This window comes from Gopherus flavomarginatus, chromosome 1, assembly GCF_025201925.1.
Source record: "Gopherus flavomarginatus isolate rGopFla2 chromosome 1, rGopFla2.mat.asm, whole genome shotgun sequence".
NCBI classification, from domain to species: Eukaryota; Metazoa; Chordata; order Testudines; family Testudinidae; genus Gopherus; species Gopherus flavomarginatus.
Genome location: NC_066617.1, coordinates 15,353,408 through 15,369,834, shown reverse-complemented (window position 1 = coordinate 15,369,834; position 16,427 = coordinate 15,353,408). Strand labels below are relative to the sequence as shown.

The 16,427-nt window shown below is 44.9% G+C and overlaps 1 protein-coding gene across 13 annotated transcripts in view; it reads right to left on the bottom strand.

The window, feature by feature from the left end:
• Positions 1–16,427, bottom strand: part of CELF2 (CUGBP Elav-like family member 2) — a 685,040-nt gene that overhangs the window by 101,014 nt on the left and 567,599 nt on the right. For all 13 annotated transcript variants that reach the window (XR_007772143.1, XM_050936915.1, XM_050936909.1 and 10 more), the window contains one exon: positions 13,409–13,491. Coding sequence is in view for 12 of the 13 variants with exons in the window: in XM_050936915.1 (XP_050792872.1) it covers positions 13,409–13,491 (83 nt within the window). In the remaining variant the exon portion in view is untranslated. The remainder of the gene's footprint in view (positions 1–13,408; positions 13,492–16,427) is intronic.

The window sequence follows — 16,427 nt, the reverse complement described above, 5'->3', positions numbered from 1 at the left end:
CAACATTTTCTTTGCAATCTTGCTGACTAAAACCTTATTTTCCCCTTGCTCCTTAAAGGAAAGCTGAGATTCCAGCCTTATCAGGTGACTGCAGGAGTTGAGGCACTATGCACTGCCTTACAGTGCCTAGGCTTTAACCTGGCCTTGGGGAAAGCCTCTCTTTTTCATGCTCAGAGTCCACAAAAACAGCTATATTTAATTTTACCAATTTACCAAAGCGAATTCACTGTCAGGCTAGGAATAACCATGAGAAAATTTTGGCCCAAATAAAAGCTTTTTAGACCCCTCGTTCTCCCAGAAAATAGTGTCTTCTCTAATGAAAGCTCCTGCTCAGCTAGGATGTAGAACATTCCTGCTGTGGCACAAAGATGCCTATCGTGTAGGAGCTTCATTTGACCATATCACTTTGTTTTGCACTTTTCTGCGTTAGCACCTCTGTAACTGGCACATGGGGAAATCATGATGCAGTTACTGAAGTGCGACATATCCCATACTTCAAGCTGATCAAACAAACACTTTAAAATGAACGGCAGGTGGCACAAATGTGAAAGGCAGCAACGTTTTAGTAGGGCAAGAAAGTCTACCTCTGGGCTCCCTTTTTTCTGTGACAAGACCCCAGATCCAGTTGTCTTCTCCTTCATTTGTGACTTCTCTAAGTCTCTGGGACACAGCTGTCTCCAATTACTCCTTCTGTGTTGCGCTATGGGGTTTCTATTAGATGTTTGTTCATCTTCCCAGCAAACCTTCTGCCTGATTCGCTGTGCAGAATGAAAGGTCACCTTGGACCACTGGCTCACTTAGTCTTCTGTCAGAATGTGAAGTCTATTATTTGACTCAAAATATAAAATTCTAGCTTGTTTTATAATATTATATATCTTTTAAAACATTCCTATTGGAAGTACTTAATATTTGCATCACAATATAACAGCAAGAACATCTTATATTTAAAGAATATGATCATGATAAGCCTAAAATAGCCAAAAATATAATGTCCATTGAAATGCTTCCTTTCAAATTAGAAAGGAGGGCATGAAGGTTTATAGAAAGTCTTAGTGGTGCTGATGTTGACCTTCTGCACTTTTCACTTAGAAAAGACGAGGAAGAGCTTTGAGCCAGGAATGCATTTCTTTATTCACAATTCTTGTTACTCTAGTGCAAATCAGTCAACCTTTCTCCCCATTGGTAGGGCCGGCTCCAGGCACCAGCCCAGCAAGCAGCTGGTTGGGGGAGCCAATGGTGAGGGGCGGCACGTTCCGGTCTTCAGCGGCAATTCGGCGGCAGGTCCCTCACTCCCTCTCCGAGCGAAGGACCAGCCACTGAATTGCCGCCGAAGACTGAAGCGGTGGCGGTAGAGCTGCAGATCGCGATCATGGCTTTTTTTTTCTTGTTTTTGCTGCTTGGGGAGGCAAAAACCCTGGAGCTGGTCCTGTTCCCCATTACCAACTGAATACTAAGTCTCCTCCAGATTTCTTAGAAAGTGTTACATGGGCCCCCAAACTACCTTGGAATGTGTAAGTTTATAAAACAATTTCAAGGACTAGCCACAGTATTTAGCCAAAAGGAGTTTTGAATGAATGACATGCCAGGGTTACAAGTCTCCAGACTGGGGTATATTGAAAAACTCAGCTAGGAGTCATGACTAATAGCTCCCACATTCATGCAAATATCTGTTTATCAAGATGTCAGCTGAGACCTTCTGATCAACAGGGCTGGGCTATCAACAGCACCTTTCATCTCAAAGTGTTTTACAAAGTAGGGACTCTGCTATTGACTTTACATGGAAGTTGTTTGGATACTAGGGTGATGCTGACAGTCAACTGATTAATAGATAGCTAGACAGGATCTGATTAGCCAGATTTGTACTGTTAAACTGTTCTCATTAACCAACAATGTGTATTGTATTTGAAAATCTGACTAATAGAGGGCCAACATTAACTCCCCAACAAGGAACTGCAGATATTTTATTTATGGATTTATCTGTCACCACTGAAGTTACCAAAGTTTCCCTACAATTTTCTCTTATCCTTGCCCAGGATTAAAACAGAATGGGGCCAAATCCTAAAATGGTGTAGATGGGCACAGCTCCATTGAAGCCAATGGCATTATGTCAGTTTATACCAACTGAGGATCTGATCCGTAGATTCTATTTAACGCCCCACCATATCCTAATGAGCTTAAGTTTCACTAATTCTCTTTAACTGTCAAATTCTGTGTCAAAATGAAAGTCATCAATGTTAGTACAATACTCTACAATGACAAAACATTTTGATATTCTATGAGGGCAGGAATATTACTGCATTCTTAAATTACACACACACCAGAACACACCTGCAAGATGACATACAATCCACTGTATAGGTTTATAAAGTTACAAATAGCAGCAGCAAAACTGTGTACATTAAGTAGTCAAGTAACCTATAACCCTCCATTGTGTAAACCTATTCTCCTACTTCCTTGATCTCTCTCTATCATTTCTAATGTATTTTATCAGACCTTACTTTGTGGCAGGGAATGCACATTTTACATGTTTTTAACGTAGGGTTGCCAGGTGACTGGTTTTTGACTGGAATGCCCGGAGGAAAAGGGACCCTCGTGGCTCTGGTCAGCATTGCTGATCAGGTCGTTAAAAGTCCAGTCGGCGGTGACCTGGGGCTAAGGGTGGCTCCCTGCTTGCCGTGGCACTGCACAGCTCCCGGAAGCAGTGGCATGTCCCCGCTCTGGCTCCTACCCATAGGGGTAGCCTGTGGCTCCCTACATTGCCCCTGCACCAAGCGTCGGCTCCGCAGCACCCATTGGCCGGGAATCGTGGCCAACAGGAGCTGTGGGGGCGATGCCTGTGTTCAGGGAAGCATGCAGAGCCCCCTGGCTGTGCCTCTGCATAGGAGTCGGAAGGGGGACATGCTGCTGCTTCCAAGAGCTGCTTGAGGTAAGCGCCACATGGAGCCTGCACCCCAATCCACTCCCGTGCCCCAACCCCCTGCCCCAGCCCTGATCCCGCTCCTGCACTCCAAACCCCTCAATTACAGCACAGAGACCCCTCCTGCATCCCAAACACCTCATCTCCAGCCCCACTCCAGGGACTGCACCCCCAGCCAGAGCCCTCACTCCCCTCACCCCAACCCTCTGCCCCAGCTCTGTTCCCCCTCCCGTCCTCCGACGCACCCTCAGGCACCCCAACCACCTAAGCCAGCCCAGTGAAAATGAGCAAGTGAGGGTGGGGAGAGAAAGCGACAGAGGGAGGGCAGATGGAGTGAATGGGGGTGTGGCCTCGGAGAAGGGGCATGGCATCAGATGAGGGGTGGGGTAGAGGGCGGGGCATGGGTGTTTGGTTTTGTGGAACTAGAAAGTTGGTAACCCTACCTTAACAGTCTCTGCTCAACTATTGTGCTCTCCACTCTCTCTCTGAAAATAGTTCCCCCTTTAAAAAAAATCCAATGGGCAATAATAGCAAGAAATATAGAAATAAATCTTGGGGTTTTTTGGTAATTCTTTTAATAAGTTCCAGCTGTGAGTGATATTTAAAAGAAACTTGTGATTAACTGGTTATTACACTGAAATATGATTCTAGAAACATCTCCACATATTTCTTCTAATACTTCAATTCATATTAGAGTATTAATGATACTCTATTAGAGTCCCCAAGGAAGTGATCGGACAGCAGAGTGGAGTGCAGGATGTTGTTGTTGAGAGCAGGCACAGTAAAATGCGATGGCCGGGCATATAGCTAGGCTCCCTGACAATCAATGGACTCTAGCTGTCGCCGAGTGGTACCCATGGGAACTGAAATAACCACTCAGCCAAGATCCAAAGAGATGGGAAGATTTTATTGTGAAGACATGGCCGCACATGGAGAAGGCAGGCCAGGATACAGGAAAAATGGAAGATGTGTTCTGATCAGCGCAATCTATATGAAGGCTGAAGGACTGATCGATCAAGGTGATCAAGGTGAATACTTTATTGGCAAAAGGGGAACTATCAATGTGTAATCAAAACTAACTTACTTCACCCCTTTAATATGTTTACAAAGCCCATGTAATAATTTGTGTTAGGACCTGATCCTGAATATGCTCTACATGTGATATTCCCAAACACTGAGCCCTCTGATTTGCCTGAAAAATGTGTTCTGACTTTTTCTTATATACCACACATAACAACATATAGTGTACGCAAATACGTGTTTCCTTACTTATTCCTTATACAGGAAAACTCCCTTACATTTCACTAGAAGCTTTGCCTGAGCAAAGACTACAAGACTCCCTCTCTGTATTGTGTTTTATGGGGCAGATCCTCAGCTACAGCCAAAGAGCACAAGTCAAGGGATGTTTTGCAAAGGTGGCTTAAAGTTTAACTGGGCTAGGGAGGATATCACCAGTATAAGCCTGATCCTCTGGTGGCATCAAACCAACATGAGGGCTCGGACATTGTTCACCTTCCCTGCAGCCAGGTGTCACATTACTGGCTATGCACTGTCTTGAACCTGCAACTGCTCTGTGCGGGCTGTTTCCCCTGCACAAGGTTAAAGCAGCATCAAGCACACTGCAACTTAGATCAGGCCACCAGAGGTTGAATGAAAACACAGCCGAAGACTGTCGTGGTCCACAGCCATGACCTGCTTTTATCTAGCCACTCACTCTTTTCTTTGCCATACTGTCAGCAAGGAGGATGAGTGGCAAAAGAGCCTCTTTGTCAGGTCTACGCTACCAGTGCATCCCCCTTTACACTGGGGTAATCCTCCCTGGGTCAATAACATTTAGGGACAGATTACACCAGTAGTACTATGCAAAGGGGTCATACCACATAAGTTGGCGTTATAGCTTCATATCGGCAGCATACATGGCAAACCCTACCAAAAGAAAACAGAATCACGTAATGGAGGAATTGTTAATATAAACAAAGCATTTAAATACATGGCCAATTTACAGTAGTTCTTAAATACCATCTCTTTCTTTTCAAACCATATTTATTTTTGCATACATGGCGAGTGAGGATTGTGCATTCAAACAACCAGACCCATTTATTACCACACGAAGTGGAGATGGGAAAAATCTATTCAGTCATCTACTCAGACTGTCCTCAAACCAAGGCAGGATTATTCCCTACAGTATGATTTCTAACATTTTCCCAACCCAGGTACCTCTAAGGATTGGGCTTTCATCTCATTTCCTTTCGAAGACTGAACAGATCCCATTTTTCCTGATAGTCACTCTAAATTTTCCTTCCTGTAGTTTTATCCGTATTTTATAATTTTGTCCTCTCCTCTATGCATCGTCAAAAACAATTCCTGTCCCTCTCTCACCATCTACACCTAGGCTGCCATGGATGCTGGGGTTGCTGTCCTCCAGAACAGCATTTTACCACTTTGTTTTTAACAGTCTTTGACATAAACACACCATACAATATTCCAGCACATTTTACTCAGAGGTATTGTCATGGTTTGGTCACAAAATATTAGTTGCTGTCTAGTGGATACCCACTCGTGCGATGGTCTAGAACACAAACACAAGCTACTTTCAGTCATTAAGATCATTCACACTTGAATAAAAATATAAAAGGCATCGTATACCTTGAAATTCTACATGAAGCTGGAATCCCATTGAGGGATTCTAGTAACAGTGACAAGTATCAGAGGGGTAGCCATGTTAGTCTGCATCTGTAAAAGCAGCAAAGAGTCCTGTGGCATCTTACAGATTAACAGATGTTTTGGAGCATGAGCTTTCGAAAGTTCATGCTCCAAAACGTCTGTTAGTCTATAAGATGCCATAGGACCCTTTGCTGCTAGTAACAGTGAGAACCACTAGAGTGTTTATGTCCACAGCTGGAATTACTATCTTCATTATCTACATTTTGGAGTTGTTTTTTGAATCATGATTAAAAACATCTCTCTTCTCCTGCTTAATGTTTATTCCCCATCCCCCCGCCACATCTCATCTCCTATATCTCAGGTTCTGTAGTCCTGAATCAATAATAAGGATGTACACATACTTTTAAAAGATCATTACAGACTCCCAAGTATTATTCCTTTCCTTGCAAAGCTTCTTTTTGCCTTATAAGAGTATTTTCCACCCAGTGAAACAGGCACTTATTTTTGCTGTAAGTGGTGAGGTGGGGTTTCTGGTGTGTATGACAGAGGTAGATCTGTTTACAAGATTCTCTGGCAGATTGTAAATTCTACTCGCAAGTTGTTCTCTCAGAAGAAAAGTTGCTTCCCCCACCCACCATGATTAGAGATGGTGCATCTCTGAGATAGAGCGGAGCAAGAGCTGGGATTGATTGCATAGAGGGAAGGCTGGTTTAATGCCACTCCTAATGACAACTTGTGAAGATTAGGAAGCTGTCAGAATCAGATATCAGCAAAGGCATGGGATTGCTTTGTGAAGTCAGTTTGAATTAATTAATGGTTGCTTCCCTTTGATATCACTTTGGTATTTGGCTGCAGCTGGATAAAAATCAACCACAAAGGAAACTTCATTGTGTTTATCATTGCTTAGGACTCTGTTTAGCCAACTGTTTTCTATATCCAGCGGTTGCCTTTTTAATTGTCCTGGCACTGTGCATGAGAAATAGGCTTTTATTAATAAATGGAATTGTGGTGGCATGCTTTTCAATGACTGTTCCTCTCCACTGCTGAAAATACTTACAGCATGTATCCTGGGAGCAAAGTCATTAAGAGATTCCAGCAGCGCTGCAAGTGAAATGATGTACAGCTCCAGAATAAGACAAATGCCAGACTCGGCATTTAAATATATCCTTGTATTTCTTTTCCAGATGAAAAGCATGTACATCTTTTAATGTTACTGCTTTTTATTGCTAGAAGTATGTAGTGATAATGAGACAGACACATTGACAACACAGCATATTGGGTTGGATCCTCACTGTGTGCAAAATGGAGTTTACAACAGATTATATTGGTTTATGTCCACTGAAGATCTTGACCCATCACCAAAACATGGAACTAAGCAATATTCAGTGACATCCTCCAGTTGTTCTGAAACCTCAGATCTCCGGAAGTACACCTAGCTATAACCTTGGCTATGTTTTTGGGATGGTGTAGTGAGGCCGGTTACCAGGCGCCCCGGAGGACGAAGAGCCCAGCCAGAGGCCAGACTGGGTGGAGCTACGGAGCTCTGAGCCTGCCCCGCAAAGGGCCAAGCGCCGACCCGGAAGTATAAAGGCAAGCCCTCCGAACTCAGTAAGGGGCCAGCCATCAGAAAGGCCGGACATCTGCGACCGAGCTCCCACTGGGGAGGCAGCAGAAGGCAGCGGCCGGCCTAGCCTACCCCTCGCTCACTATCCCAGGGAGGCCTGGCCGAGCCTACCTTGCGCTCGCTACCCGGAGGAGGACTGGCTGAGCCTGCCCCGCTCCAGCTACCCGGGGGAGGAACCGAACCTGCTCCATGCTCGCTACCCCGAGGTGGACTGGCTGAGCCTGCCCCGCTCCAGCTACCCCGAGGAGGACTGGCTGGGACTGCCCCACTCCGGCTACCCCGAGGAGGAGCCGAGCCTACCTTTTGCCACCTACCCCGAGGACCCGCTGAGCCCACCCGTGGACACTCACCCTGAGGAACTGATGGTGGTTGACCCCTCTGCTGACACGACGACGACTCAGGTACTCGATGAGGGGGAGAGTGGAAGTGGCCCGGGGCAGACGACCCCAGTCTGGCTGCAACACTGCCAGAGCCAATGTCAGCGTGTTGCGGCCAGGATCCCCACTGACACAGCAGCAGACTGCCTGCTGCTGTTAGGGCCCTGGGCTGGCACGCGCCTGCGTCCCCCCTGCCACCCAACATCTGGGTGGCAGACTCCCCCTCTCCCTGGGCCTGAGGAGGCCAGAGCCTAGAACTGTTACTGCGTGGTCCTGCCTAAAGGCCTGAGCCTATTTGACTTGCTAGTGTTTGTTGCTCAGGGCCTGGGCTTTATAGACTGAACTGCCTGCTCAGCCCCTGCTTGAGGGCCTGAGCCCTGCACGAGTGTTTGTTGCCCCGCCCTGATCCCAGGCCCTTGGCGTTATAGACTGAACTGCTGCTCGGTGTAGTGAGGCTGCCTGGTTCCCAGGCGCCCCGGAGGACGAAGAGCCCCCCAACCCCGACAACGGACCCCTTACAGATGGGCACCCACAACACAGCCTTCTTATAGCTGGCAGGCCAACTCTGACATTCCTTTCACATTTTTCTTTAGCTGAAGGTTTTGGATGTCTACAGAGACCATTCCATAAACAAGGTTGTACTGCAGACAGACCCTTCCATCCAGAAAAATCATAAAAAGGGCTTTATAGACTGCATATGACATATAAGGATCACTTGACAGCCACTGAAATATAGCAGGGTTGCCAAACTGAGTGGAATGTAGCAGTCGTTCAGCACTAGCAACATTACACAAAGGTTTTGAGCAGTGGAAGTGAAAATTAAATTCTCCTACTGAATTTGGAGAGGGAATATTTAAGTAGGCATGCCATAATTACCCAAATTGTAATTTAAAGCAGGCGTTAGGATTAAAGCTCTTGCTTTTTTCAAAATGTGCTATGTTTAAAGTGGGACCTTTGATGATTACTAAGTGGGCATGATCTAGGTTTTACTTCTTAGCCAGTGTATGGCATCTTCAAACAGCACCGTGCTCCCTAACAACCTGCTGTAGCACTGGTTCAGATGGGAGCGCGCCAGCTACTGAAGCACTAACACTGCTAATGTGCAACACCCTGGATTGCCCCTGGAGGTCTCCCACCCAAGTAATAATCAGATCGTATTTCATGAGATCTGATGAGCGAACAGTGCAAGGACCACATCTGGGTATGGAAATTGTATGGTGGGCCATGAATGCTCAAGAAATTGAGGTTTGGAGTGTGGGAGGAGGTGCGGGCTCTGGGGGTGGGGCCAGAAATTAGGAGTTCAGGGTGTGGGAAGGGGCTTCGGACTGGGGCAGGGGGGGGATGAGGGCTCCAGCTGGGGTTGTGAGCTCTGGGGTGGGCCTGGGAATGAGGGGTTTGGGATGCAGGAGGATGCTCTGGGCTGGGACCAAGGGGCTCAGAGGGCAGGAGGGGGTCAGGGCTAGGGCAGATGTTTGGGGTGCAGGAAGGGGTCAGGGGTGCAGGCTCCTGGTGGCGCTTACCTCAAGCAGCTCCCCGAAGCAGCGGCATGTCCCTCCTCGGCTCCTGCGCATAGGGGCTGCCAGGGAGCTCCGCACGCTGCCCCATCTGCAGGTGCTCTCCCTGCAGTTCGTATTGGCCGCACTTCCTGGCCAATGGAAGCTGCAGTGGTGGTGCTTGGGGCAGGAGCAGCGTGTGGAGCCCCTGGCTGCCCCTACACATAGGAGCCGGAGGAGGGACATGCCGCTGCTTCCGTGAGCTGCGCGGAGCCACGGCATGGAGCAGGGCAAGTCCCAGACCCTGCTCCCGAGTGGGAGCTTGAGGGCTGGATTAAAACATCTGAAGGGCCGGATGTGGCCCCCCAGGCTGGAGTTTGCCCACCCCAATATAGGAGATGGACATGATATAGGAGAGTCTTTTGAAATAAGGCAGATTGCCTGGCAGACCTGGTCACAATGACAGAAGTTTGTTGCACATACAATATAACCCCCCCTTTGCAGTCTGAGGTTGTGGCTGTGACCACTAGACCATGCTTCCCAACCAGACCCCGAGTGGGGACCATTACAGGGCCTAACAGACACTGCTACCAAAGTTCTCCAATCAGCTGTACAGGGACGCAAGCACGCCTACAGTGGAGCACCTATAGGGACGCTACTCGAAGAAGAATGAGGTTTTCTACCTTTTTTTTTTTAAACCAACACTTCCACATAGAAATAAATTAAAAGTAATTAGAATTTTATAAATTGCACCCACTATGGTCTTTCTCCATGAACTAGAATAGCTTGAGATATAATTTCTAATATAACATCAATTCCGAAGTTAATATTCATTGTTCAGAAGATGCAAATATTATTAGTAATGTTGACCTCAAGACAGAGTAAGCAATGGAGGAGTTTATCTGTTGTGCTGATATGCACAGTATATCAACTTCAGCTTGTATTCCCTTGACACTGCTTTTGGGTTCTCCATCAAGAGAAGATACTATCCTGTAAATGGTACCTAAATACCTAAAAATTTGGATGATAAAAACTCCATTATATGAGAAGGATTTTCATAGCTAAAGGAAAAATGATACTAATGAAGAGTAGAAAGAAGCTATTGGATCCTGGCTTATGCTGAAAATTTTTGACTCTCTCTCTCTCTCTGTATATAGATATAAACAAACTTTTACATGATTGTATCCTCCTGAATATGATTAAAACCAGAAAAGCCTTGAGATGTCAGTTGGTGCTATGTTCTTCTTCAGCTTCCTTTTTTGTTGTTGCTGTTAAAAAAAAAAGCCTTGGAGTACATCATTAACTTACTAATTTCATAATACAAAGGAAATTTGGTTAAAATAGTGATACTGCAACTTTAAATTACAGAACTAGCTTAGTATTTAATGAGAGATTTAGCACAGCGGGGTTTCTGTTGAATTAAGTTATGCCTTCACATCACAGTGGGAAAACAGGTGTATATTGGTTTAGAATTATGGAAATGTTTACTAATTCCAAGGCTTGTAATCAAACAGCAAGGCACCCTGCAATATTTTCTTCCAAGAATCTGCATTAATCATTTATGTCTGGTCCCATTTTCTTCATGTCCACTAAAAGGCTGAAACTCAAAGGAATATATACAACATCAATGTTTTCATCTCTCTGCTGAGGATGAGGTTTATCAGCTAAAACTATAAGAAAGAGAGAAGAGTACAGTGTATCGCCAAGATAAGTTGAAATGGATAGTGGAACATGCAGCAAATAAAACGTAAAACAAAGCACAAGCATTAAGAAGCTTTTCTGGTTTTCATATGCGGCCCAATACGAAACCCACTGAAGTTGATCTGAGTCTTTCCACTGTGGCCTTTGGATCTGGCTCTCATTTAGAGGATGAGACACAGGAAGCACAAAAGCAATTCAATTAATCCAAGAACCTAGAATCCTTTTGGTTGCAGATGTCTTTTACTACTGAACCACACACAGACAAAATCTAGTATTACAATGAAGCAGGATGAGGCAAGATGTCAAGCACATACTGGTCCCAATTCTCCCGTGGTGCAAATCCAGTTTGGTGCCCAACGGCAATGGGAGATGGTTCCTGTTTGTGCAGAAAGAGATTAGGTGCATGTTCAGCCATGAAATCTGTATGCTGGTTCCTTCACGTTCTGTAGAAACCGCTAATGTAGCCTGATCCAAAGACACTGATGTTAATGAGATTCTTTTAATAATCTTCAGTGGGGGCTAGATCCGGCCTGCAGTGAAACTGGGCTGGATCTCCAATTAAAGGGAAGTAGAATCCAATGATCTCAGTAAGCAAATTGCAGCTCCAGACAGAGTGAATCTTACTGACTTACAATGAAGTTGTTTTGTGAAAACACTGCTTCAGTGTAACAAGGTGCTACAACCTCTATAAAATATTAGCATGCAGTGGGTACAGAATATAGTAGAATAATATGTGCATTCAACACTGGTGATGGAACTATGCTTGGATTATTCTATTTCCATTTAAGAATTAGGTGCAACTTGAAAGTAAAATCCAGTGTTGCCCCAACGCTTAGAATCATGTGAATATGTGATAGACTCACCTTTCCTTTTTTTAAAGAAAAAGTAAGTTTCTAACACTAAAAACTGCAGAGAAAAACTTGGAAGTGTGACCCCTAAAGGTTGAAAAGGTAGAAGGCAAAATTAAATAAAGAACCTAAAATCTATTGTTTTAAAAATGTTTGTGATTTTTGAGCCAGTCTGATGTTCTTTGAATGCTTGGCAACATCGGTAAAGAACAGTCCAGACAACAGCCCCACAATGACTGGTTACAAAGAAGCAGGAGATGCAAATTGCAGCATTTAGCTACTGGCCCAAGTAGGGAGCCGTGCAGAGCTGAACCACACATGAGGAGCTCCGTTTAGGGCACATTCTGGGCTTCCGCAAAAGCTGGGAGTGCAACTTTGTCAGCCCTTCTGTGGGCTGTGCAGAGAGAAAAGAACTTGATGGGGTAGTCCTTGGAGTCCTGGAGATGTTATAACAAGCAACAAAGCTTTTCATTTATTTTCCTCCATCTGGGCTAGAACTTCGAGGACTTTCTAGTGCCCTCTCCCTCAGTGGCTCCCACTTAAAACTAAAGGAGGATATCCATTCTGCTATTGCAGGACTTTTGTGTCACAGTGATTTCACACTTAGATCATCAGATTAGCTTAAATATTTAGCTGTGACACCCCGAGTACGTTTTCCAGACCCGGAGAAGAGCTCTGTGTAAGCTTGAAAGCTTGTCTCTCTCACCACAGAAGTTTGTCCAATTAAAGATATTACCTCACCTATGTTGTTCTCTACAGTTCATTTTCCCTGGTAAATTCCATGACTCTCCCACCTGTACAGGGTGGACCAGCCAGATCCTTATTTTTCGAACACATGGAGTTGAATTCACATGCAGCACATGGGAGCTAAAGAAGATTTTTTTTGTCATGTATCTGCTAGATCGAGTGGTGTGGAACCTATACTTATCAACAAGAGCTATAATTTTACTGTGCCTTTTGTCTTCACTTCTGTACAGAACCTTACACTGCAAACAAGTACTTGAGTTTTTTATTCCACATAAGACCAATACTCAGCTGTATCCAACAGAATGATGTAAAATATTAAATTGACTGATTAACTCCAAAGATTTGTGGTTATCAAGTTACTACCTTGAAATGTGATGATTATGACTGTAATTCAGAATTTAAAGATTACTTATTACATATTACACACATAAGCAACTGATCACTAGTACAACTGTATCTATAAGAACTGTCAGCGTAATGGGTTAGCGGTTACAGATTGCTGAAAAACAAAACAAAATGGGAGAACATTTTGAATTACATTATAATATTTTCTAATGTACATCAGTACACAGCCATCAAAGTAACTGCTTCATATTGTTTAGAAACCATTATGCCTATGCTGGCTACATTTTGTCCTTTTCCGCTTTTCCTCCTCAAAAACCAAAACCAAACAAAACCAGACACTTGGGAAAAAAAGAAATCTTGGTGTGTGAAGTTTCGTTTTCCTATTTACCTTTTTCCCCCCCAAAAAAATCTGAGTCCACCTTACACTTCAGCAGCTGCTGCTACCCAGCAGGGATCACTATTATTTCCAGCCAGGGGACATTCTGGATAAGAGCACTTTTCTTCCAAGCTAATGCCATCGCTACTAGACTGGCCAATTGGCACGGCTACTGAATGTGAACTATCAGGTCAGCAACCCTCCTTCGTAAAGGCCAAAGTCATTTCTGGCACTAAGAGCCTATAACTAGCATCTTCAGAAAAGCGGCTATTTTGTAGCGATAAAGTGATTAGGTTAAAAAAGAAAATGTACTCACCCCAGGTAAGGTTTTAATATTGTGCAGTGCATTCTGTGCCTCAAGTGCAGCTTTTCTTGTATAAAATGTTACGAAACAACAACCTAAAGAGAGAAATGAAAAGAAATTACCGACAATAGTTTGTGAGACTACAATAGGGGGGAAATATGATTGAATGATGCATTATGAAGGCTGAAAATGTGAAGTATAATGAAACTGCATGAATGCCATGAATCAAAGGAAACTTGGATTGTTTAAAATAAAATAATAAAAAAGCCACCCCCACATGTTGTATCTATAGCACGCCTAAACCCTTAGCAGGCTGTAACCACTTTGAAATTAAGTTAACCAAAATTCAATCAACCCCACAGCATAAACAAAGTTATATTTTGTATAGGTTCTCCATTAAGGTATAAGCAGCTTGCAAGCTAAAAGCAGTAGAAATTTACCAAAGCAGCCCAACTAGAAAAGTGGGCTTAAAAAGCAGGACCTTACTGAAAGAGACATATACAGGAGCTAAGCTTTTCTGGTAAACTAAAATCATGCTTCCTAAGGAGGGTTCGGGGTGGGGCATTGTGAAACCTGTGATTAGAAGTGCCTCAGTTTAGAGAAGGAATTCAATGTGCCTTTTTAGGGACATTGGAGCCTGCTGCTATCTGTGGATGCTGTTTGACAGTCCTTTAGCTGTATCTTTCCCAGGTCTTAGGTAGAGGAATGGATTTGTGGGCAAACGTGGCTTAAAACCACCTTAGTTCCCTACCCTTTCACAGGGCTGCGAGTTCTGTGCTGTGCCTCCAAAAGGCAAAGCACAGAATCTCATCCTTGGATTCAATTCCTAGCTCTGCTACAAAACTTCATATGTGGCCATGAGCTAGCCAGGTAAGTGTTGTGCTTCAGTTCCTCAGCTCTATTTGGATCAGTTTATTTATATATCTTATAGGGATGCATGGCGGGAGTGGGGCTTATAAAATTCTTTGAGATACTAGGATGAAAGGTGCTACTAAAGTGCAAACCATGATTTGTAGATCAAAATGCTATATATTTTACTAGAGTTTCAGAAGACCATCAGCTATACACAGGCAGCTGCAGAGGGTTTAGAATCCTTTGGGGGGGTGAATGAGGACTAGGATGTTGACTGCATCATACCCCTTGCTGCTTACCAAGATGGTGTGATACCCAGTATTCCAGTTTCCATTCAGTCATTCAGCATAGACACAAGTGGTAAGCAGGATGTGGACAGAGACAGAACCGAATACAACTAGCACAGAACCTTCATTAGTCTAGAAGGAAGGTTGGACTCTTCAGAATACTCCCTCCTGCCACCTCTCCCTTGGTTCAAGCTGCAGACTGTGCTTTGAGTGCTCTCTGGGGCTTTGCAGTTGGGCCAGCTACAAATGTTACCTTTATAACAAGCAAAGGTAATCGTGTTCCCAGCCAGAATACATGAGGGACCTTATTCCCTAACACAGAAATGCACTCATAGGCAATACAATATACTCACACAGGCAGGTAATGCAGACTTATCACAGTCAGGAGAAACACCATTCACAAATGAATGCCAGTAGATCCCCTTAAAATTTCACAGTTTACGAAAGAGTCCATTTGGTAATGATTTCAGTCGTTTGTATGTCAGTCAGCAGGATCATTCAATCAGTCAGCAATTGATTGTTAGCCATTTGTGCTTTTTACAGGAGTTCAGAGTTTTAAAATCTTCCACTGAGAGCAAGCCTTGTGATTTCAGATTATTTTACTCCAGAATTAAACCTGTATTTGTGCCATTAGTCAATAATACAACATAGAAAGGCAGCAATGATTTTTTCCCATATTTTACCAGCCAATTTTTCATCACACTGTCAATCATAGCCTCTTGGGTTAGTTTTATTTGTTTAATACCTGGGCTCTCGACCCAGGGATTGTGAACAGATGCCAGGGAGGTCATGATTTCTATGCTCCTTCCCATGTTGCTAGATGAGAGTGGGGCCCACCCTAAATCCCAGGTGGAAGGGAAGGGAGTCCTGGGTTTATTCAAGTGGGACAGAATGCTAGGAGCCTACAGCTGACCCAGCGTTCTGGTCACCAGGGCTACATCTACACTGAACCTCCCCCCCTAACTTGCCCCCCACAAGTCTATGGCCACAAATCTCAGAGCCTCGGTCAACTGACTTGGGCTTGTGTTACAGGGTGGGTCATGGGGGAAATTTAGGCCATGTCTACACTAGCAAGCTTATAGTGGCACAGCTGTACCAATGCAGCTATGCTGCTGTAACAGCGCCCGGGTAGCCACTCTAAGCTGATGGGAGCGAGCTCTCCCGTTGATATAATGAATCCACCCCCAATGAGTGGTGGTAGTTATGTCAGCGGGAGAGCCTCCCCCACTGACATAGTGCTCTCCACGCTGGTGCTTCTGTTGGTGTGACTTACATCGCTCAGAAGGGTGTTTTTTCGCACCCCTGAGTGGGCATAAATTATACCGACAAAAGTGCTAGTTTAGACACAGCCTTACTTCCAATTTTATTTTGCTGCATAAGGTTGTACTGGGTGGAGAGGACCCAATCAACAACACACTGGGGCTTATCAACTCGGAAGTGTCCAGTCAGTTTGTGGTGGGCCAAAGGGCCAAGAAGGGAGCCTATTGCATCAGGTATGGAAAAGTTTGAGACCCTCCAGAGCAGTGTTTCTCAAACTGGGGCCACCGCTTGTATAGGGAAAGCCCCTGGCGGGCTGGGCCGGTTTGTTTGCCTGCCCCATCTGCAGGTCCAGCCGATCACAGCTCCCACTGGCCAAAGTTCGCCGCTCTGGGCCAGTGGGGGTTGGTGGAAGCGGTGCGGGTCAAGGGACGTACTGGCCACCGCTTCCAGTAGCTCCCATTGGCCTGGAACAGTGATCTGCGGCCAGTGGGAGCCGCGATCAGCCGGACCTGCAAACGGGGCAGGTAAACAAACCAGCCTGGCCTGCCAGGGGCTTTTCCTACACAAGCGGTAGCCCCAGTTTGAGAAACACTGCTCTAGAGTAGCATACTTGGCATTGGCCCAAAAAGCTT